Source organism: Cetorhinus maximus, chromosome 12, assembly GCF_964194155.1.
Source record: "Cetorhinus maximus chromosome 12, sCetMax3.hap1.1, whole genome shotgun sequence".
NCBI lineage: Eukaryota > Metazoa > Chordata > Chondrichthyes > Lamniformes > Cetorhinidae > Cetorhinus > Cetorhinus maximus.
Window position 1 is genome coordinate 72663730 of NC_135890.1, and position 24331 is coordinate 72688060.

The 24331-nt window shown below is 40.3% G+C and overlaps 1 protein-coding gene across 1 annotated transcript in view; it reads left to right on the plus strand.

Annotated features, from left to right (window-relative positions):
* The window catches only part of gcn1 (GCN1 activator of EIF2AK4), a 118552-nt gene that overhangs the window by 28394 nt on the left and 65827 nt on the right, over positions 1 to 24331 (plus strand). The window contains exons 13-21 of the mRNA XM_078553866.1: positions 1189 to 1287; positions 4026 to 4199; positions 6385 to 6537; positions 7834 to 7926; positions 8897 to 8960; positions 9485 to 9644; positions 13007 to 13196; positions 18813 to 18937; positions 21896 to 22074. Of these exons, the coding sequence (XP_078409992.1) occupies positions 1189 to 1287; positions 4026 to 4199; positions 6385 to 6537; positions 7834 to 7926; positions 8897 to 8960; positions 9485 to 9644; positions 13007 to 13196; positions 18813 to 18937; positions 21896 to 22074 (1237 nt within the window). The remainder of the gene's footprint in view (positions 1 to 1188; positions 1288 to 4025; positions 4200 to 6384; positions 6538 to 7833; positions 7927 to 8896; positions 8961 to 9484; positions 9645 to 13006; positions 13197 to 18812; positions 18938 to 21895; positions 22075 to 24331) is intronic.

A 24331-nucleotide genomic window follows, 5' to 3' on the forward strand; every position in this document is an offset into this window, starting at 1 on the left:
AAAGGACCAGAGACCTGCTCATAAGATCTCTACGAATTGATGAAGGAAATGGAGATGTATTGTGGAGGTGTTATTTCCTGAATTAGAGGGTTTGTGCTTGTCGTTGTGTGAGCTAAATGGAGACATGTTACTCACTGGGTAACAGGGTTACCCAGCCCTGGTCAGCCCTCACTAGATAAGTAGTTGGATGCTCATCAACACCCTGCTGATGCTTTAGCCCTTTGAACCGCAGCATGTAACTTTGCACACACTTTGAAGGGGGTTCATAAGCTTTGGATCCACTAATCTGTGCCCATGTTTGCTCGAGTTGGGTATGTGGAACGTATCCTTACAGGGAGTATATGTGTACTCTGTATTGGATTGGTGATTCTTTAAATGGGTCACGGTCTTAAATACTCAAATGATGAAAAGAAAATCTACAAGAAAATTTAGTTGCTTGATTAACTTCTCATTCATTTGTATTCTTGTTAGGATTCGGATCTGTAATTCAAAGGGGACAATCACAAGAGAGTACAGTTTTTGTTTAAAGAAACTTTACTGTAGTTTAGTCTACTAATGTAATAGTAATCTACTAAAGGACACTAATGTCCTTTAGGGAAGGAAATCTGCTATCCTTACCTGATCTGGCCTATATGTGACTCCAGACCCACAGCAACATGGTTGACTCTTAAATGCCCTCTGAACAAGAGCAGTTAGGGATGAGGAAATAAATGCTGGCCTAGCCAGCGATCCCCACATCCCATGAACGAATATTTTTTAAAAAATTGCGTTTGAACCTGTTGCATAATTGTTGCACATTTTGGTGCTGCTTACTAATTTCATTAATACTACTAGACACTGCTTGACCCAGAGAGCTCAAACAATGTACATCAGCTTTGTTTTCCCCAGCCTTTTTGCTTGGGTGGGTTACCTAGCATAGCTTCCCCCATGGTGGCTTTTGAAACTCCAACAATTTTCAGAATGACACACCCCTCCCAAGTAGTAAGGTAAGTCCCTTACTACTTGGGAGGGGTGTGTCATTCTGAAAATTGTTGGAGTTTCAAGAGCCACCATGTGGGATGTTGAATACAAAGGCAGCAAATATTCTACTAACACAATGTTTTGTAAGTGTGTGTACTTGGTATTGTACTTTCCATGAAATGCCAGGATGTAGAGTTGTGTTCATTAACAAGTCATTCCTGTGCACAGGAATTGGAAGCTGCAGTCACCATACAGTCAGTGGTCTGTCAAGTCAAACCCTGAGTGGTACAGTAACCGAGCTTTTCATCCCCTTCCTGCAACAAGAAGGTGAGTGACTCCAGTTTTCTAAACTTTTGTCATTTTACCAGAAGACCTTTTCCCGATGAGATCAAATGCATTTTTTTAAGCACAAGAGCAATTAACGATGAGAGCACAAGCTAGCTTACCCCTCTGGTATCCTAACACTCACAGCTAGGTGTCCAACTCCATTTTGAACACCACCCATTGTTTTCCTCCAAGACCCTGCTTGGCATATTATTCCAGACATTTTTTATCCTTTTGAGCAAAGATCTAACTGAGGTGTTTAAGCTGAAAAATAGAGTTGGTAGGATGGATAGTAAGAAACTATTTCTTCTGGTATGAGGACTCCTGACCAAGGGGCCATAATCTTGAAATTATAGCGAGGCCATTCAGTAGTAAAATCAGGAAACATATCACACAGAGTACTGGAAATCTGGAAAACTCTCCTGTAAAGTGAGATTAAGGCGGGGGGTGAGACAATTGAAAACTTCAAAGCTGTTGGGTTAATTTATTCAGGGTTATGGAGCCAAGTGGATAAATGGAATTGAGATCAGCCATGGTTGAATTGAATGGGGGAACAGGCTCGAGAGTGGCCACCCTGTTCCAGTTTTTTACATTGTCTTTTCAATATTTATAATGATATACTCTCTGGTCCTATGAGTTTGACTTCTAAGCAACACTCTGTTTACCTTAATGTTAAGTCATTTTGTACCTTATCTGTAGTACCTCGTCATAGTTATTCTTCACACTGTGCAGCTTGTGCTTGTCCAATCATTTCCCTTATCTCCTCACCATGTGTTTTGTGGTGAATCATGTTGCTATTCCTTGAACACTGTACAATCCACATATGTCCTTTCTGTGACATGATGTGACCAGCACTGAGTTGAGTGCTTCGGATATGTTTTGATCAATGCATTCTAAATCAGTGTGTCTGCCAAGAAGCACATTCCCTACAAAAAAGCTGCAAAAATCCAATGCAACCAAAGCTTTTAAATCACACATGATCTGCACGCCTTACCACATGTTTCATGAGAAGATGAACGTATGTATGTTAAATAGTGGGGTGTTGAGACACATGTTTGTACTGCCCTTCTGCAAAGATAGGAATGGGACCTATAAGAACTCTGAATTAAAGAGAAAAAAAGGACAGGACCCAAGATGAACAGCAGTATGCTCAGTGTTGTGTTGGTAATGTGAAATTTGGAAAATGTTCCTGACTACAAGGTTGCATTTCTCTGCAAACAAAGTCAAAAAAAGTTAAAGTTGAAGAATCAAACAATAAAGCTAGTTACTTTTTTAACAATGTGCATATACTGCTTGTTGATCTATGTCCCTCCCCCTGTGGCCATTGTGCATAAGCCCTATATTCCTGCTTTACCTCTTCATGTATCTGGGGGCTCTTCATTGGAGAACATAGATTTTGAGAAGATATGATTTGAGGTCCTTGCTGTCTGTCTTGTTTTTATTCATTTAAGGGATGTGGGCTTCACTGGCTGGGCCAGCTTTTATTGCCCATCCCTAGTTGCCCTTGAGAAGGTGGTGGTGAGCTGCCTTCTTGAACAGCTGCAGTCCATGTAGGTGCACCCACAGTGCTGTTAGGAAGGGAGTTCCAGGATTTTGACCCAGTGACAGTGAAGGAATGGTGATATATTTCCAGGTCAGGATGGTGAGTGACTTGGCGGGGAACTTCCAGGTGGTGGTGTTCCCATCTATCTGCTGCCCTTGTCCTTCTAGATGGTAGTGATCATGGGTTTGGAAGGTGCTGTCAAAGGAGCCTTGGTGAATTTCTGCAGTGCACCTTGTAGATGGTACACACTGCTACTACTGTGCGTCGGTGGTGGAGGGAGTGAATGTTTGTGGATACAGTACCAATCAAGCGGGCTGCTTTGTCCTGGACTCATCCAGGCAAGTGGGGAGTGTTCCATCACACTCTTGACTTGTGCTTTGTAGATGGTGGACAGGCTTTGCGGAGTCAGGAGGTGAGTTACTTATCACACAATTCTGGCATGCTTTCTCACTGCATTGATTTATCCTCATCATCCAGTACTCTGCCTGAAGGCAGGTCTGACCCACATAGCTGTGATCTCTACCATGGGTAGGGGAAGGAGGCAGGCCCCAAATCTACCCCAGCTGAAATGGGGAACGAGTACCCGTGCTGTTGGCACCAATTTGATCTACACCAGCCGTCCAGCCTACTGGTTCCCCAAGGATTCTGAGTTGCTCTGGCAACATACACATTTGCTTGCATGTTGTTGCCAGGATCAATGGATGGTGATGGTAGAGGGCCCAATTTCTTTCCATCATATGGCTGATCAGGAATATCTCCTCTTACTACCTCCATTGGAGTATGGAAGAATTTACAAGTTTGGTCGCGTTATGAATGCACCTTTCATGGCCAGCAAGCACTGGAGTGGAACTTGAACCTGGAACTTCTGCCTCAGAGGCAGGGACGCTATCCACTAAAGGGATTTAAAAAGAATGGAAAACTGCTCTAGCTCCCTTAGGCGACTGACATATGTCAAGCAAGTAGGACATGAGTATGATTTCAAACTGAAAGAAAAGTTTTGGGCTGATGTCAGGAATCTCCTCTTGTGTGTTTTAAGATTTAGAATGGGTGTTTAGGTAAGGCAGTGAAGTCAAAAGCCTTGGAGTAATTTAGGGAATGGTTGGGTTGATTTTGCAGCCATTGTAGGTTTCTTAGATGTATGAGGGTCTATCTAATGTACTTGAGTTTAAATTAACATGATCCTGTGCTCCCTCTGCAGTTCATGAGGCCACGTTGCTTCACGCCATCTCTGTCCTTGCACTCTGGTGTAGCAAGTTCACCACTGAGGTTCCCAAGAAGCTAGTAGAATGGTTCAAGAAGGCCTTCACCTTGAAAACCTCGACATCCGCCATCAGACATGCCTACCTGCAGTGTATGCTAGTCTCATTCCGTAGTGAGTACAGTTTAAAAAAATTATGCTTTTGTTTGTGACACTTGATGTTCCCTGATAATGTATCTGCACTGTTGGGTTCACCGATCCAGCCTAAAATAATTTGGTGTGCAATGATTGCAGTGTCTGTATCATGTATTAAGTTGCTTATATCTGTGGAGCTTCTCTATTTTCGCATCAGCAGCCAACAAGGAGGATATTGGAAACTTGCTTCTATTTGCCTGAACCAGAGCCTGGTGGCGCTGGACAAGACTGAGCTTAGAAACACTTAACTGAGATACACCAGCAAGGAATAGTATGGAGAGCCCAGCAGAACCTGGGAAAAAGCCCAAGAAACTGTGAGAGCGGGTGGGTGGTGGTCGGGTGGGGGAGTGGCATGGAGAAGAGTGGAGCTATGGCCTGATCGTCCAGACAAGAATAATAGCTTCCTAAGTTCCATCTGTCTGTATTAATCCAGGCACCACTTGTGCATGTAACTGCATTGGTAATTCTCACATGAGATAATATACAGGTACGAACATATTACCCATGCGGATGAAAGGATCTTGCACAGCTGGATAAGAACTTCAGGATTTCCAGTAACCCTTCAGGCAAAACTCATCATTGAGATTTTTTTAAATTTTAGATCAAAGTTTGACATATAGTCATGGTACTTATTAATGAGCTGTCATTAATGACTAATTTTTTTAATTATTCTTTTTTTTCGCATTTTTTATTAAATTCATTCTCTGGTTGAGGCTGCCACTTATTTTCTATCCCTAGCTGTCCTGGTGGTGGAATGCTTTATTGTTTGATTGCATTTGTATAGCACCTTTCCTGACCATCGTACGCCCCAAAGGACGTCACAGTCATTGAAGTATTTTTGAAGTGTAGTCAATGTTGTAGTGTAGCAAAGGTAGCAGCCATTTTGTGCATATCAAACGACCACAAATAGCAATGTGGTAATGACCAGACAACCTGTTTTTGTGATGTTGATTAAGAAATAAATATTGATCAGGATACCTGGAATAGTTCTCCTGCTCTTCGAAATAGTGCTATGAGATCGTTCACATCCAACTGAGAGAGCAGACAGACACTCAGTTATGCAAAAGGCTCTGCCCTCAGTCAGTTACTGCACGTGATTTTTGTGCTCAAACCCTGGAGTGGAACTTGAATTCACAACCTCGTGACTCAGGTGAAAGTGCTGCCTCCTGAGCCACAGAAATGACTCGAGTCTCTTGTGAGGCCACTTGAGAGGAAAGTTAAGAGTCAACCACGGTGGTGTGGGTGTGGTGTTGCACATTGGCCAAACTGGGTAAAACTGGCAGGTTTCCTTCCCATTTGCATTTTTATGACAAGCCCAATAGCTTCAAGGTCAATTCTACACTTTATTTCCAGATTTCTTTTGTAAACTGAATTAAAATTCTTAAGCTCCCGTGGTGGGATTTAAATTTGCATTCTCTGAGTTACTAGTTCAAGCCTCTGGGTTACTAATCTAGGAAATAACCATTGTGTTACTGTAGCTCTAATTTAAGACTAAAAAAGAAATCAGAATCAGAGTATTTTACTTCAATAAAAATGTGATGGAAGTAAGGATCACAAATTATACAGATCTCTTACCTCAAGCTGGCCTGATTCTGCTTGGGAATAATTGTCCAGGTGGCACTATTAATATAGTGGGGGAGATATTTATTCAAGGACCTTTTTTGGTTACTTTCCCAACCTTCCTTTCTTGACTTTAGTTGTAGCATTATGGTGCATATTTGTATTTCTAGGGGGTAGTAAGTGATGATGGCGGTATAATTGCATCAAAACCTTAGTAAGACATCGATTTTTACCTGTTAGTACAGGCACAGGAGCGCCAGGAGGATGTTGGTGGTGGTTGGGGGCTGTGGTGGGCAAAGGAGAAATCAATAGCCTTTCAAAGGTACCAGATTCTGAGTGACTTACTCTCATTGGGGTAACGGCCTTTTCCTTTGTACTGAGCAATTAAACTTCATTCAAAAGTTGAAAAAGTCACAAAGGTGTATGTGATTTAGTAATATTTATAATTACAATGTGTTTATTTCCATCTGCCTTCTGTTGACTTGGATGGTTTTGTAAACGTCTTTGCCTTTTTCACTGATTCATGCACTGTTCTTTTTAAAAAAGAAAAAAAAATCAGCAACAACCTCACTCACGGTTGAGTGATACTTTTCCACCCAATCAGGTGACACTTTACTTCAAGCGTTAGAGCTATTGCCGCTGTTCCTGCAGACCGTCGAAAAAGTGGCCTCACAGAGTACCCAGATTTCCATTGTAACAGAAGGTGTTGCAGCTGCTGTTTTGATCTGCAGACTATCTTTGGTGGACACAACAGTTGGTAAGAAGCTGTCTACTCTTTGGTATCACAAGAATTGAATTTAAGATTCCGGTTCTGTTTCTGTGCGGTTGGTTTATTAGGGATGCGATTGATAGCAAAGAAAGAAACTGCATTTATATATTGCCTTTCACAGCCTCAGGCGATCCCAAAATGCTTTACAGTCAATGAAGTATTTTTGAAGTGTAGTCACTGTGTTAATGTAGGGATGCACAGCAAGGTTCCAGAAAGAGAATTGACAGAAATCTGAAATAAAAATAACTCTGAAGAAGAGTCATAGAGACTCGAAGCATTAACTCTATTTCTCTCTCCTCAGATGCTGCCAGACCTGCTGAGTTTTTCCGGCATTTTCTGTTTTTAGTTCAGATTTCCGGTATCTGAAGTATTTTGCTTTTATTTTATTGACAGGAATCTGTTTATGATGTTGGTTAAATAATAAATGTTGATCAGGGCACTGGGAGAATTGCCAGGCTTCTCTTCATATGGTGCCATAGATATTTTGTGTCTGTCTACAAGGTGGCAACTCAGTGCAGCTCTCCCTCAGTCCTGCAGTAATGTGTCAGCCTAGTTTTGAGCTCAAGTTACAGGACTGGGGACTTGAATGCATCAATTTCTGATTTAGAATCAAGGGTGCTGATGATAGCATTGTCTGGCATAAAGCTGGGGTTACTGGAGACCCAAGGGATATCGGAGACCCACATTTTGTGCATCTTGTAAGCTGTCATCAGTCTCCACTTATCTGTAGATATGCAGGCTTTGACTGGGATCATTGATTAAAACAAAAGAGAGGGAACATAGCACATTTTTGCCACTTTCTAGAGACCACAGTTGCGTACATAGGTGTGTTTATAATGTAGAGATTGCTTGTCATATAACACCCCTGAACTTGACTTAACTGTGTTCACTGCCACTATGCCAAATTGAAGAAGCTGGGAGTGGAATCCATTGATGTAACTACATGTGTTTGGCTTTTCATGCAATAGTTGTGCTCTGTCACCACTTCAGGTGACTTTTCTTTGGAAACAGACGTCCACTTCAGTTTCAGTAACACACTTACGTGTACTTAGTGGTCACAGAGGCAAAGATCGAGTAAAGTAGCTGTGTGACTACACAACCTAAATTCTATTGTAAAAGATAGAAAGGGACTTATTTCTCCCTCTAACTAACCCCCTCACCAGAATGTTGGGTATCTTCAACTTAGCACTTAGTTTGTCAGGAAAATGTAGTTCAAGACAACTGTCGGAGGCCGTGACTAAGTTAGAAGTCATTCATTTTATGTTGGTTTCACTTTATTTTCAGAGTCCAAGTTGACAGCTTTCTGGCCATTACTTTTAGACGAGAAAAAACAATTTTTTACCTCAGAAAAATTCCTCTCTCTCGCTTCCGAGGATGGTGAGTGCCTGTAAATTATGCTTTCACCATACTGTTATTTTTTTCTGAACAATTTTAAATTTTGTAGCTTGTGCCACTTGAATGTAGAGCTGTCGCCAGATGCAACTCTGCCTCAGTATTTGCTGCGTTGCCGTAATATGACCAACATGTACTCAAGTGAGCTGAGAGGCTGAATATCTCCCCACCTCTCTGCATACAGCAAAGTGACCTTTCCTGAACCACTGAGATTGATAGCACAGTTAAAAGACCATTCAACGGCTGTCTAAACTATAATTCAATATAATCAAGGTGGCTTTGCAACAGCAGGAGAATATTCTTAGTTATAAAGGGGCTGTACTTGTTTTTCTGTGTAGAGTGTATGGCCAGAAAAGTGGAATCTAAGGCTACAGAAGTTCTTGCTAAATCTTTACAATGCTCTTATATGGTTGTGCTTGAAAAGACTGCTCAGTTTTTGATTAAGCCAAAAAACATGCACTGAAAAGGGGAGCGAAAATAGAAAGAAGGCTGATCCTAAGTTTAATGGGGCTGAGCTATAACAAAAGGTTAGAGAAGTTTAAACTTTGTAGCCTCTTTTTTCAAAATGGGTAGTTAAGGAAGAATGCCTCAAACAGCATGAGGTGAACCTTATTCAATGGTGTAAGTAATGTACAAGTTTATATTATCCCAAACCTATGAAAGTAGGGCCCAAGCACATAAATGAAAATTCATGAGTAGTAAATTTAGAATCAATTTATTCAGTGATAAATATTTAGACTAGCCTACTAGCAAGGTTAAAGAAGCCAGATGAGTGGATAAATGTGCCAGAGGTGGGACTTCTGGTGACTTGGAATAAATGGGTTTTCTCATCTCTTGGCTTTGTGCCTGTGAAATTTGGTTATGGGAGGGGGAGAGAAAAGCATTTGTACCTGTACAGTCAGAACTACTTCCTTTCTCTCTTTCTTCCCACTGATTATTTTTCTTTGCTCCACAGCTCTTTGCACAGTGTTGCAACTCACTGAGCGACTGCTTTTGGATCTACCAGAAATCAAGGGCCAGTATGTATTAATTTTGCTTTCACATGTTAATGCATCTGTTAACCAAATGAGCTATCTGCATGTTTGTGGCTGGTCAGTAGGTTAATGAGCATTTCTACACACGATCAGAACTTCTGAACTTTCTTTGAGCCAAAGCAGACATAATGTGTATGAGTGTGTGGTCTCATGTTCCTACTTGAACAGGAAGGTAAAAGAGGTCTTAACCCCTTCAGTAGACTCTGAAGCTATTTTAGGTGTCTCAAATGGTGGGGATGGAGTTCAGCCCCTGCAGTGATCCGTTGACAACCCCAATAGATACATTTTTAATCTTCATAATATGGAATTGTTTTTCTAACTCTTATTTTAATTTCAAGAAATAGCCCTTGAGATGAACTTTGTGATTAACACAGGCCTTTGGTACCAACTGTTAATTCATGTACTAACCTGCTCTTTATGTCATAGCTGTTTCTAAGATCAGTTTTGAGTGTTAATATGCTGGGTGACACATCTTTCACTGCAAATTGTGTGAACTTTATTATTTACAGGATGTACCACAAAGCCCTGGTTGTTGTGCTGCTGAGTAAAACGTGGCGAGTTCGGAAACAGGCTCAGCAGACAGTCAGGAAGTTGCTCTCATCTCTGGGTGGTGTTAAACTAGCATATGGGCTACTGGAGGAGCTCCAAATCATTCTGAACACCCACAAGGTCTGTAATTTCTTTTAGTGAATAAGAACTTAAGAAATAGGAGCAAGAATTGGCTATTCAGCCCCTCAAGCCTGCCCCACCATTCAATAAGGTCATGGCTAATCTGTCCCAGGCCTCAACTCCTCTTTTGTGCCAGCTCCACATAGCCCTCAACTCCCTGATATTTCAAAAATCTATCTACCTCTTCTTTAAATACTTCCAGTGATTTAGCCTTCTCAACTCTCTGGGGCAGAGAATTCCCGATATTCACTATCTTCTGAAAAAAGACATTCCTTAGTATCTCAGTTTTAAATGAGTGTCACCTTATCCTGTAACTATGTCCCCTAGTTCGAGATTCCCCCACTAATGGAAACATCTTCTCAAAATCTACCCTATCAAGCCCCCTCAGAATCTTGTACGTTTCAATAAGATCACCCCTCATTCTTCTAAACTCTGATGAATAAAGGCCTAACCTGTTTAGCCATTCTTGATAAGTCAACCTCTTCATCCCAGGAATCAGCCTAGTGGATCTGTTCTGAACTGCTTCCAATGCCAGTATATCCTTTCTTAAATATTGGGACCAAAACTGCACACAGTACTGCAGGTGCGGCCTTACCAACACCCTGTACAGTTGTAACAAGACTTCCCTATTTTTAAACTCCAACCCCTTAGCAATATAGGCCAAAATTCCATTATCGTTCTTAATTACTTGTAGTTCATATGGTTAAATTGGTGTGCATTCATTTCAACAATTTTGAAATATTAGTGGAAAATCTAAATAAAATACCACTTTAGCAATCCTACACATTATGCTGGGAGAACCAAGCTAGCTACAGTGATTACTTTGAGAATGTCTGAACATACAAGTCATGAGCAGGAGTAGGCCATTTGGCCCTGTGAGCCTGCTCTGCCATTCAATAGGATCATGGCTGATCTGATTGAGGCCTCAATTCCACTTTCCTTTCTATCCCCCATACCCTTTGACTCCCTTGACCTTCAAAAATCTATCTTAACTCAGCCTTAAAAAAAATGTAATGATCCTGCCTCCAATGCTCTCTCAGGGAGTTCCACAGGCTCACTGACCCTCAGAGAAAAAATTTCTCCTCATCTCTGTCTCAAATGGGAAACCACTTATTTTAAACTGTGACCTCTAGTTCTAGTCTGTCTGACAATGGGATACATCTTTTCAGCATCCACCCTATCAATTCCCCTCGGAATTTTATATGTTTCAGTAAGATCGCCTCTCATTCTTCTAAACTCCTTTGGATACAGTCCCAACCTATCCAGCGTTTCCTCATAGGATAACCCCCCTCATCCCAAGTTTTTGAGGTATTTTGAAAGTTAATAGATTTGTGACTATTATGTGGTGCAGAAAAAAGATATTGCTGGACGCCCATTCTTTCAATGTTTGTTCAGAACATAAGTATGCAGCTTCCTGTGCTAATGTAGATTCATACAAACACCTTTTAGAACCTTCTGATCAGCCCAGAGTCAAATTTCACACAAATAACACATTGATTGTAGAGAAAGCTGTATCTGACCCAGGACAAATTCACCGCCAAAAAGGCATGCTAAAGAAGTTATTTCCCCCATGATGTGAGGTGGTGATTCATTGTCCCATTCCTCAGTTTTGATTCTGGGACCTTATACAAAATTACATATTGTGGTGACCAAGAAATGAAGGGTGCAAGGGCTCCCTCTTTTTTTCACTCCTCAATTGAGTGTAACAGGGTTTTAAATATACAAGCATGAATGTGCCAATTCAGTGTATGTACTTAACTATGTACGTTCTGATTGCAAAGAAGTCAATTAGATAGGCTTCCTTGAGTTTAAAACAAGTTAAAGGGGTCAGTTTTTATTGTGCTTAAAAACTCACCCAAGTAAAGTTATTAAAATAGTAAAAATGGTAAACATACTTCTTGACTGTTGCAACACACACACAAACATGGAAAAATACATGTTACAAAGTAAAGGAGGTTAACTTTTGGAATATTAAGATCCAACGAGAAAAGACAAATAAATAAAGAGTTCACTGATTGTTAAGTCATTTATGCTGTGGTTCACACCTGAGTAAGTTCTTAAGTTGCTCTTAAGAGCTGTAGTCCTTTTTTTTTTCCCCTGGAAATTCTGCTGTTGGAATTTGAAGTTCTCTCTGGGATTTCTTTGTCTGTTGCCCACAGTCTGATATAAGTGAAACACAGGGTCCCTCTCAGTTGAAAGTGAGAGAGAGGCAAGCACCCTTTTTGCTGCCTTTAGATGTTACTTCAGACTGCTCCAAAGAAAGCAGGGTTTTGTACTAAATACATTTCAAAATGGCAATCCTGATCACATGACCTCTTCCACAGAAGGTAATTAATTAGCTCATGTCTGGACAGACCTTAACTATTGTGTTATGGCCGAGATAATTAATTTTTAATGCCTAAGACATCACTCTGAATGGCCCATTCTTCCCTGTGATGAGCTAGCAAGAACATATCAACACCTCCAAGATGGGGGTTGTCTCTTTAGATTGTCCATCTCCAGCCTTACGGAAATAGAATGTATCTATTTTAGTGATGCAAATGGTGGCAGACATTTTTAAATTGCCTGGGCATGTCCTATTTGTAATCCATATTGGAAACTTCCAGAAACTCGCAGATTCATTGCAGACAATGGCAGCAACATCTGTGTCTACAGTGGTTAGACTGCTCGTCTCCAAACCCCCAAGAATGTCGAATTGTAAACATTCATGCTTTAAACTGTCCATTTACTTCCCAAATAAAATAGAGTTGGGCTCTCAAGGATAGCTAATCAGCATTTCTACCTGGATAGAAGGCCCATGTGATTCATATTGCCATGAAGATAGGCTTTGAGAGAGGAAGGGCTTTACGATATCCAGAAACAATTTGCAGTTGCAGTTATGTCAGGTGACCTCTGGCAGCCATCTTAAGTCAGTGTCTTTGTTTTGACTGTTGAAATTGCCGTATTTTGAAAAGTTCCGTTTGTGAGTTCAGCAGATGAAATTGAAATCTAATAATTGACATCAACACAGCTCTGTAACTATATGAACTTCCATGTTGTGGGTTTTTATTGCTGTATGGTGATCATTTTTATATTGCAAACTGAGGGTGTCTAGATTTTGGTCTTCAGGCAGCAAATATGTGATAAGAAGGAATATTCTCTCTGACCCACTAGCAACCTTCTTCACTGAAAAATTAAAGAGCAGACAGCCCTGTAAAGCCCTTAGTATGTGAGTAGCTATTACACCACCAACATTATGGCTACATTTAGTTTGATGTTGATCTATAATGAGTTGCATGATGATCTCATGTTGTTGTTAAGGAGAATGGACTGCATTTTGCTGCATTAAACCACAAGTCTAAATAATATTGTCCTTTCACTAGGTGATCCCTCCGGAAGCGTTAGTGACCGAGTCAGGTGAACCAACAGAAGCCGGCAAGTCCTATATCCCACCCCGAGTGCTGCTAGAGGCATTGTGTGTGATAACAAGTATCCCAGGATTGGATAATGATGTCAGTGAGGCTGAGAAATTGGCCAGAAAAGTTGTGTTTGTGGCACATCACCCTTCCATAGGTAAAAGAGTCATTAAATTGCACTTATCCTAAAGGACGTCACTGGCTTTAACGCTTAAGATATAATTGGCATGTTGTGAAATATAAGTACTGTCAACACTGTCTCCCCAAGTATAGAAAAACACAGCATAAGAAATCACTGCCTCAACTGATCATTATTGTGTTTTTGAGAATTAAAATATGTCATAAATTGTTTGGTAACTTGCTAATATATAGTAGAATTATTAATTTGTTTCTTTGTTCTTATTTGGTCCAACAGATATGTGCCAGCATTTGTTCTGAGAACCACCCAGTCTAATCCCCATCTTCTAACATTGCTCTTTTTCATCAACTATTGTTATGACCACAGTCGATGTTAATTGCTACGCAAACCAAATCCCAGAGGGAAATTTGGCTTACGGGCCATACCCTTTATTGTATTCTAAAAATGAGAAAGGGACGTACTGATCTCAGCAGTAAGAAATCCAGTAACGCTTTTGGGATTTCAAATATTAAAAGTAAAAGTTTTATTAACCAGAGTAAAAGAAAACTGGAGAACAAAAGATTAGATACACAGTTAAACTTAATCTTACAAAACATTCTCCCAAAAAGACACTCTACTTGGTCAGGCCCACAAATAAACATCTTCCAGGCAACACTCCCTTATAGATCACAAACAAAAAATACTGGAAAAACTCGGCAGGTCTGACAGTATCTGTGGAGAGAAAGGCAGAGTTAACGTTTCGAGTCCGTATGACTCTTCTTCAGAGCTCTGAAGAAGAGTCATATGGACTCGAAACGGTAACTCTGTCTTCCTCTTCACAGATGCTGTCAGACCTGCTGAATTTTTCCTGCATTTTTTGTTTCTGTTTCAGATTTCCAGCATCCGCAGTATTTTGCCTTTAACCACTCCCTTATAGATGTTTGACTATAAAAACTCCAGTAATATTACCCAAGGCAAACTGTTGTAGCTTCAGTAAAGGCTCACCACATGACCTTCCGCGCTGCTGTGAAAATCCAAACTTCAGAATGAAACTGCTTTTTGCAGCCTAAGACTTTTCTGGCTTCTCAAATGGATGGTTGATTCAAACTATCCTCTCAGCCACAGCTCCAACTACAGCTCCAGCTGCCACATCTCTCATTTCCAGCTCAACAGCTACTGCAGCTCAAAACAGCTACACTAAGCTCTCCACAGTAACTCTGAAATACCTTCTTTTCCCTTTCATCTCAGGTTCCATTATTCTCACACCGCTTTGAAACACAAATCCTTCCAAATATAAGACCTTTCGTGTTTCCACCTTGTCTTTGCTTTCGGGTCAATAAAACATAATATCCCCCCCTCCTTCTATTTACCTATGGAACTCCTACAAGATGCAAACATATTCAAACAAACTCTCAACTTATCTAAAAATGCAAATCTTAGATATAACCTATTCACTTGTACCTCAAACCTAACAGCTCTATCCTTTTCATGTTTCAAACTCCCCCAGGCAACCCGTCTCCTATTAATCTCAGCCCAGCTTAATTAAATCAAACACACGTATAGCCTTTTCACAGACGCAATATTCCCCATTAAAATCCATTTCTCTCACAATCGAATTCCCTCTTGAGGAAATTTGCAGAATCTGCTTCGACAGTGGTTTGTGGCAGAGAATTCTGAGTTTAACCACACTCTGTTCAAAGAATTTGTTTCTAATGTTCCCTTTAATTGTTTTGATAATTTTAATTTTTTGCCCCCATATGTCTCCTATTTATCAGCAGAAGTGATCTATCAGTCTTTATCTTATGTTTTTTTAAGTTTCCTACAGCCTTCTATACCATAGTGAAAAAAGTGAAGTTCCTCTTCCTAACAACTTTACAGTAATAGTTTCAGACGCCTGACATACCACAGAAAGACCAGTCATCTGGCTGGAGAAATTATAGAAACACTTCTTTTACCATCCTAATGCATGCTCTTTCCTGTACAATTCCCTTATATCTCACTGGTGGATCTACTCTATAACTATTTTCTCCTGCTAACTATGTTCTTAGCAGAATAACCAAGGAGCAACTTTAATTAAAATTCAATGTATTCATTAATTTTGGCCTCACTTCTGTGCCCAAGTTGTTTGTTGGTGATGACTCACTCATGTTTATAACTCCTTCGATCTTGTATGTTCAAGGGTGAAATTTCATAACCCCACACAGTCAGAGGTTGATATTGGAAATCTGGTTTCCAGTACTTAGAGCCATGCCAAGTTCACAGGCAAATACTTGATCAAAGTGCGCTGTCTGAATGAGGTATTCTCATGGCATTGGGAGCTTTATTTCATTTTACCTTTTTTGTTTAGCCTTCACAAGAATGATGAATACTTAACCACTCAAACAAGGAAAAAGTACAGAGGCGTGCAAAATAGTTTGACATGTAATGTCTATATGGCCATCTATCTATTTAAAGCCATGCATCTTAAGTATATTTGTGCATTTTGATTGGATAATTTTAAGTTCTGACATTTGGGAACTCTCACTGGTTTTGTTTGGGCAGCCAATCTGCTCTATAAATTTCACTATAAAATAGCAAATCAAAAATCACTTGAGTGCATTGATATGAGAAAACCAAATTTGGCTCCCTGCTCCTCATGAAAATGTGTAAAATTGATTTTTTTGGCTACATTTGATTAAAACCAGCCAGTGTTTGGGGAGAAAATTCTGCCTATTCTCATTACAGCAAGAAACTCCAAAGCACGTCTGTCATTGATGATGCTTCCCACCATATGTCAAAACTTGGGTAGTCAGGTAGTGAGAGAGAGAATATTGGAACCTAGTCTTTATTCACTTAGAAGCTTTTATTTACAGCAGCTCACATTGTACATTATGACTCTTCAACAAAAGGGAGCTCCTCTTTCAGCCTACTTCATTTATATATTGTATTTTTATGAGCACAGATGAGTCCCCAATGAATACCCATCTGAATACAATTAAACACCCATTGATAGGCATTAAATATCACACCACCTCTAAAAAATAAATTTCATAACATGAAAGATGCATATAGCTCTGTATGAAAAATAAAATCAGACAACTTGTTAGAATGTTTTAAGACCATTTTAAAAAGTTGATCAATCCCAGCATTCCTTTCTTTTAGCATTTTTAGTGGTGCAAAAATGTGGGAAACAGAGCTTGACTTTGTTTCTATATAAGAACAAAAGGTCTAGAAAACAGTAAGCGTTTGGCCTAAACATTTACTTTACTATAAGCAAAGCTTCTAGTACTGAGGCAAAGGCTGCAAAGGTTATAAGCTGGGTAACACTTAAAAATGGGACTTCAGCTAAACATCCAAACTACGTATTATGTAAGCTCAGATCAAGGTTGTATTATAGTACAAGAATAGAACCAGATCCTCTGTAACTTCAGAGCATTCTCAAGGGTCAAATGCAGTGCAACACAAGGAATCCCTGGAAGGCAAGAGCTGGTCTCCAGAGTGTGACATCACAGAATGTTGTCGTAGATAATCGGAGTGTGGAAGACAGATTTGATGTTATTTAATGGCCCAGATATCGCAGTCAGCAGTAAAGTGAAGGCACTCATCACAGACTTCCAAGAATTCTGCTCACAAAGATCTAGTGATCCCTGGCATGAATTTCCCTTTTCCCAATGTTAGTTTGAACCTGGAGCCATCTCCAGGCCTCCAGCAGCAACACTGTCCTTGAGCAGGGTAAGCAGCCATTTACATTAAAGTATTCTCTAAGATCGCAAACTAGGAAGTAAACTGCAAAGGTTATCCATCGCTTTTAATTAACTGTTATAGAGAGCAAAATAAATGATTGGGACTTGTATGTGGAATTAAAGTAGAAGCTAAAATTTCATGATCTTCAAAAAAGAATTTAAAAAAGGTGGATTATTTTATCTCAATGGAGAAATTTGACATTCCACACACAAGATTAGCTTTTCAGGCCCAGAGAGGTTTTCAGCGGTAATTATGAACGTAGTATACCATTAAAAGTCCAGTTACACCTCACTCAACAAGGTGTAATCTTTTCAAGAGTTTTTACAATGCGACTAACAGCGTAGAAATGGAAGTTCTCGTCTGTCCCGTGATTTCTAATTGATTGTAGTCTTCAGGGAGTTTAGCATCTCACCTTAAGAAGGTTAGAATCACGAAATAACTTTGTGATTTTCATGTTTAATTGTGCATGTGGACTTAAAGTTGTTGTTAGTTTCAGATGAGTAATGACAGTGAATGCTGACAGTTTCACCATCATAACTAGTGCAAAATATAGGCCAATATAAATGGAAGACTAAACAAGTCACTGTGATTAACCAGGTTACCATAAAAGAAAATTTGTCCATGATTCATAAGCAAAGTTGTTGCCACTGGACTAAAAATCCTTGGTTTTGATGGTAAGAGCCAATAAATTTGTTAACATACCTATCCTACTTCCAATTACCCCTCCAATTTTGTTCCATGCAGCTGTGCCTTCAGCTGCCAAGGCCCTAAACTCTGGGATTCTCTCACGAAGTCTCTCTTCCTCTCTTCTTCCTTTAAGATGCTCCTTAAATCCTACCTTTTTTTACTAAGGTTTGGTCATCTTCCCTAATACTTCCTTATGTGACTCTGTCAAATTTTGTTTTATAATGCAACTGTGAAGCACCTTGGGGCATTTTATCCCCTTAAAGATGAGGTATATATATATATATATATATACACATACACACACACATATATATCCACATCCATATATATATATTATATATATCCATATATATATATGTGTGTATATATTATATATATATATATATCTCCACACACACACAAGTTGTTGTTGCTTTGATGGTGATGTCACCCTACTCCACCTCCAGCTGCTGAAACTGCGCGCACACCCTCGACACAGACCATCTTGCTTTGTCTTCCCAATCTCTATAGGGCCTTGTTCTGAAACCTCAGTTTCATTTTTTTCTTTCCTTCCCCCAACTCCATGCTGTGCCCTCATTGCAATAAATCTGTTCATTCTATTACTTCTAAAGTTTATTAAAATGCTAAACTAATTTTTTGGTTTTCGAACTTCACAAACTGATGGCTGTCAGTTTCAGTGTTAGAGGTCACTTTGTTCCTGTGTTTGTTGATTAGCTGAGGCTAGCAGTAAGCAGATTTGTTGCTGCCTCATACCTAAGAATTGATTCTTGGGTCCTGTTCATTAATAATTATCGACATTTGTCAACTTCTTGCCGACTATCAATCCTGGTGCCATTTTACATCATAATTAAAAGTGCTAAATCTTAATCTTCTCTGTTAACAACGTTGACTAGCACACAGTGCTTAAGGTGGACTTGGTGTTCTCAAGCAGAGTCGCTAAATTGCACACTCTTGGCGTAGGTCTTTACTCAGCTCAATTTATACAAGGATGGTTCCTCGTTGGAATTTTCTTGCATTTATTCACAAAAAATGCTCTTCTTTACTAATAGGCATACAGCAGCTGTGATCTGAGCATGGAGAGCAGAGTAGTTTGTTACCATGATATCTGGACTTTAACACAACTTGACTTATTGTGCAGTATGTAGGATTGCATTTAATGTGAAGGTGGGATAAGTTAGACTTATAATCCTCAGCTCCATGCAGTTTCCCTTGCCTGGCCGTGATTGCATTTTTATTGTTTTGCAGAGGCTGCTCAAGCAGGGTTATGGTCGACCATTCTCTTGAGACTGAAGTTGGACCCTTCCGAGTTCATTAAAAAGCATCTGACTGACATCCTGCCCAGTGTCACCTCCCAGTTGGTCAAAAGCCAGGTGAGACAGTATGGCTATTTTGTTGTTTCAACCCCTTGTAATATACTGACAGTGAAATGTTCACCTTTTCATATTAACTGAATGTATTAAAGTGGGATCAGCCATAAGACTTGACCAGTGGTTAGGGCATGAAATAAGTAAAGGTAGTTCGGCAATCAAGACTGCTTCCAACAAATTGTGTGCAATTTCAGGGCCATTGGTTTTTCCCAACTTCTTTCATCATACCAGGGGGATTAGGAACTTTAAGAATTGCACAAAAGTAATTTATGAAATTCTGACCTAAATTTTCACTGTTCCCTCTTCCTTTCTTCTCCCTCCACTCGGAAAGAGTAATTGAGTGGAAGAGCAACATTTCAACCCCTTATTTCAACTTTTGTTAACAACTGAATACTCTGTCATCAAGTTGACTGAAATTTTCGATTTAAGCATTGACAAATTCCTTCCATACTATTAGCATTGATCCCTGGATAACAAATATTAGGTCACTGGCTATATTATGCAGCTATATGCTTTTTAAAAAAATTCTTTCATGGGATGTGGGCATTGCTAGTAAGGCCAGCATTTGTTGCTTATCCCTAATTGCCTTTTTGAAGCTGGTAGTGAACCTCCGCCTTGAACCGCTGCAGCTCGTCAGCACTGTTAGGAAGGGAGTATTGGTGAAATCCTTACAACTTAACTTGAACATCAGTTCTTGATTTCATTCACATTCCTGAGTAGGTACTCTAGATGAGGTAGCGCTCAATATCTTACAGGAGACAACCTATTGGATTGGCTGTGTTTGCAGCATCTATCATTGTTAACTGACAGGTTGATCCTGAGTATGGGATCCACATATAAATACTTTGAATGTCAATTGACTTGAACATAGTCCTTGGTCCTGAATTTTGATGCATGGCTATGTATAATATGGATTTAGTGATACGAATATGGACCTGTTGCTTCAGTATAATGGGGGCCCAAAAGTCCATGTAGTTGTGATAGTTCCACAAATCTACCTTGCACCTTATGGGGTGCAGATGAAGTCGTAGATTTCATTTGCAAAGGCAGGGTTCAGCAACGCAATTGGGTTTTGCGTTAGAAAGCAATAGTTTAGCTTATGATATTGAACCATCTGATGGTGAATTTATAGAAGCATGGAAGGTTACAGCACAGAAATAGGCCATTTGGCCCCTCCAGCCCATATTAGCTCTTTGCAAGAGCAATTTAGTTGGTCCCATGCCCCTGCCCTGTCCCCATGGCCCTGCGTTTTTATTCCCTTCTTATCCAATTCCCCTTTGAAGACCACAATTGAATCTGCCACCAACATCCTCTCAAGGAGTGAATTCCAGACAGTAACAACTCGTTGCTTTCAAAAATGTTACTCTTGTGCTTCTTGGCTGCCATTCTGACCCAAGCCCATAACTTCTATCGCTATTTTTCTCCCTGTTCCCCTTTCAAGCACTTCTCTCCCAATCCTCCTGATGAGGCAAGTCAGTTTTAATTTCTCTCCTTTCAGATTATTTGCTTCTATAATTACTACCCCAACACCTGCCTTCCTATTCTACCGATGCCTCAGCTTTGTATATTCTGTCTCTCTTGATATTCTTCTTTTGAGGACCTGTCTGTACCTCCTTACAAAAAGCAACCCCAACTGCCCATCCTGTCTCTCACTGACCTTCCAGCACACCTGGGGACTAGCTTCACTAAACCCTTGCCCATTCCACTCGCCCACTGCCATGGTCCCCTTGGACTCTATCAGCTTTTCGACAGTGACCACCATCTGAGTTATTTCCTAAGTTCCAAAAGGATTGGTGTGTGTGATTTCTTGCTGATTTTTTATTTTTTGACCCAATACCTCAGGCAGTAGAAGAAATAACCTGCCTCAGTATAGCAACCTTCACGTCCTCAAGACATCCCAAAGCATTTTGCAGCCAATGAATTACTTTTCAAGTGTAGTCACTTGTTATGGATGCAGACATGGCAGGGCCAGTTTTACACAAGGTCTCACCAAACGCAAATGAGTGAAATCACTGGGTAACTTGTTTTTGAGTGTGTTGGTTTAGGGATGAATGTTGGACAGAACAGTGGCTGAGCAATACAGGAGGATTTCTTACGTCCCCTCGCGCAGGCAGATGGGGCCTCAGTTCCATCTTTCCTTTTGAAAGAAGGAATTAAGAGCTTCAACTTTGCACTGCAGCATTGAGAGATCTTTCCTCAGAACCTAAATCCAGTGTTTATACTACTTTTGGTTTTCTCTTGCTTATCTGCAAATGGAATGAATGAGGAAAATGTTCATTACTAACCTTGGACCTGGTCACCTAAGTACAGTGCCACTTGTTCCGCTTTCCAGCCTCCATCAAAGACCTGAAAGATTGAACTAAATCAAGGACAGAAATTTGAGAGAATTAGTCATGTGGATCAAATTTTATAAATAGAAAATGACACCCACCATAACCCCAGCCTAAGATGTCAACATCCTGACTTTGGCGCTTGTCCTTTTCTCAGTACTTTTTGTAAGTAATCTAACATTGTAATTTGCTAAAATATTGTGATTTTTTGAGTAATTTACACTAAAATCACCAAAGCAAAATACATGTTTTACATTACAACAAACAACTTGCATTCATTTAGCGTGTTTAACATAGTAAAATGTTCCGTGCTGCTTCACATTATAAATCACATGAAAGTTAACACCAAGCCAAAGGAGAAATTAAGACAGGTGACAAACTCAAAGCGGTAGATTTTAAACAGAGCCTTAAAGGAGGAGCGAGAGGTGGAGAGACAGAGGCTTAGGGAGGGAATTTGGCACTTGGGCCCAAGAAGGCCACCAATGTTGGGGAGTGAAGGAAACGTGGGTTGTAGGAATATAGTTAGTCAATAAAAATGGTTACCAACTCATAAATCCTACTGAGCAATTAAACCATTTTTTGGTGGCAATGAACGCAGATTGGATTTGTCTCTATTCTTCTTGCTTCCTAGGCCATTATGAACACCGTGGGCTCCTTGTCTGTCCTTGCTTCAGCAGTTGTATTGCCACATGTGAGTAGCCTGATCACGAGCATGTTGGAAAACCATGCTTTCCACCAAGTGACTAAAGAAGAGTATGAGATCATGACGGTTCCTGAGGGAGTGCTGTACAACAAGTCCCTCATCCAAATGTAAGTAATGAATATTTCTCACATCTGGTCAGTCTATACAAAGAATAAGAAATTTGAGGAGGTAGACAGGGGAGTGGCAGATAGAAGATGAAGTCACAACTTGTGCTGTCATTTTACCATCACACTAGTTTTAAAAAGGCTCTCTACGTTTTATTTCTCTGCCCTGTGCTTTTGTGAAGTGTGCTTATAGTGGAGTAAACCTATGCAGTCGGGTTTTTGTCCCAATTTGTTATACAAGTTGCCAGTGCAGCTATTATTTTTGGTAACATAGTTTGCTTCTACCTGATGCAGGAGCCACGGTTCTGTAACTTGTATCAGATATTTGAAGTCTATTCACGCCTCGAGGTCAGATGTTGCTCTTTGCTACTGTCAACCTGTAGGCATCTCACTTTTAATAGTTTAGCAGTCAGAGAGGATAATTTATCTGTTCTACCACCTGTGAGTCCACCTGTTAACATTCCACTTAAGCTGCTCCATCCACCAAACAACTTTATTTATTTATAGGCACAGATGGAAGCATGGGGAACCCTTTCAGGGCAGACTATTTCATTAATGCTAAAATAAATCCCCCAGCTGCATGCATTGGTCCACACTACCACAGGACCTCGTGTTTCTGAGATGCAGCTGACTGATGCTTGTTTTTAAAACAAATTTGTTCTGCCTAAAATTATATAATACCAACTGCAGAAATGTGTTTATTTTGCTACACTTAGTTTATGTCATGTGTGCTAATGTGTTTACTGGATTGATACCTGGAATGAGCAGTTTGCTATATGAGGAAAGGTTAGACAGACTGGGATAAAAGCAAAATACTGCGGATGCTGGAAATCTGAAACAAAAACAAAAATAGCTGGAAAAACTCAGCAGGTTTGACAGCATCTGCGGAGAGGAACACAGTTGACATTTCGAGTCCGTATGACTCTTCATCAGAACTGAGGAAATAGAGAAATGAGGTGAACTATAAGCTGGTAGAGGGGGATGGGACAGGTAAAGCTGGATTGAGGGCCAATGATAGGTGGAGGCAAAGAAGAGATTGCCAAAGATGTCATAGACAAAAGGACAAAGGGGTGTTGACAGTGGTGATATTATCTAAGGAATGTGCTAATGGGGACATTAAGGGTAGCAAGCAGGACAAGCAAGTGGCAGATGGCCCTAGTGGGGGTGGGGTGGGGGGAAGGGATCAAAATGGGCTAAAAGGTGGAAATAAAACAATAGATCGAAATAAATTTTAAAAATAGGTGGGAAAAGAAAAATATATATTTTTTAAATTATAAATTATTGGAAAAGGGAGGATAGGAAAGGGGTGGGGATGGAGGAGAGAGTTCATGATCTGAAGTTGTTGAACTCAATTTCGGTCTGTCCGCAAGCATGACCCAGACCTCCCTGTCGCTTGCCATTTCAACACACCACCCTGCTCTCATGCCCACATGTCCGTCCTTGGCCTGCTGCAATGTTCCAGTGAAGCTCAATGCAAACTGGAGGAACAGCACCTCATCTTCTGACTAGGCACTTTACAGCCTTCCGGACTTAATATTGAGTTCAACAACTTCAGATCATGAACTCTCTCCTCCATCCCCACCCCTTTCCAATCCCCCTTTTTCCAATAATTTATCATTTAAAAAAAATATATTTTTTCTTTTCCCACCTATTTTTACATTTATTTCAATCTGTTGTTTTATCTCCACCTTTTAGCCCATTTTGATCCCTTTCCCCCACCCCACCCCCACTAGGGCCATCTGCCACTTGCTTGTCCTGCTTGCTACCCTTAATGTCCCCATTAGCACATTCCTTAGATAATATCACCACCGTCAACACCCCTTTGTCCTTTTGTCTATGACATCTTTGGCAACCTCTTCTTTGCCTCCGCCTATCACTGGCCCTCTATCCAGCTCTACCTGTCCCACCCCCCTCTACCAGCTTATATTTCACCTCATTTCTCTATTTCCTTAGTTCTGGTGAAGAGTCAAACGGACTCGAAACATCAACCTTGTTCCTCTCCGCAGATGCTGTCAGACCTGCTGAGTTTTTCCAGCTATTTTTGTTTTAGACAGACTGGGCTTGTTTCCACTAGAGTTTAGAAGAGTGAGGGGTGTCTTGATTGAAGTATACAAGATCCTGAGTGGTATTGACAAGATGGACATAGAAAGGATGTTTCCTCTTATGGGTGAGTCCAGAACTAAGGGGTACTATTTTAAAATTAGGGGCTGTCTTTTTAGGGCAGAGATTGGGAAATATTTTCTGAGGGTTGCGTGACTTT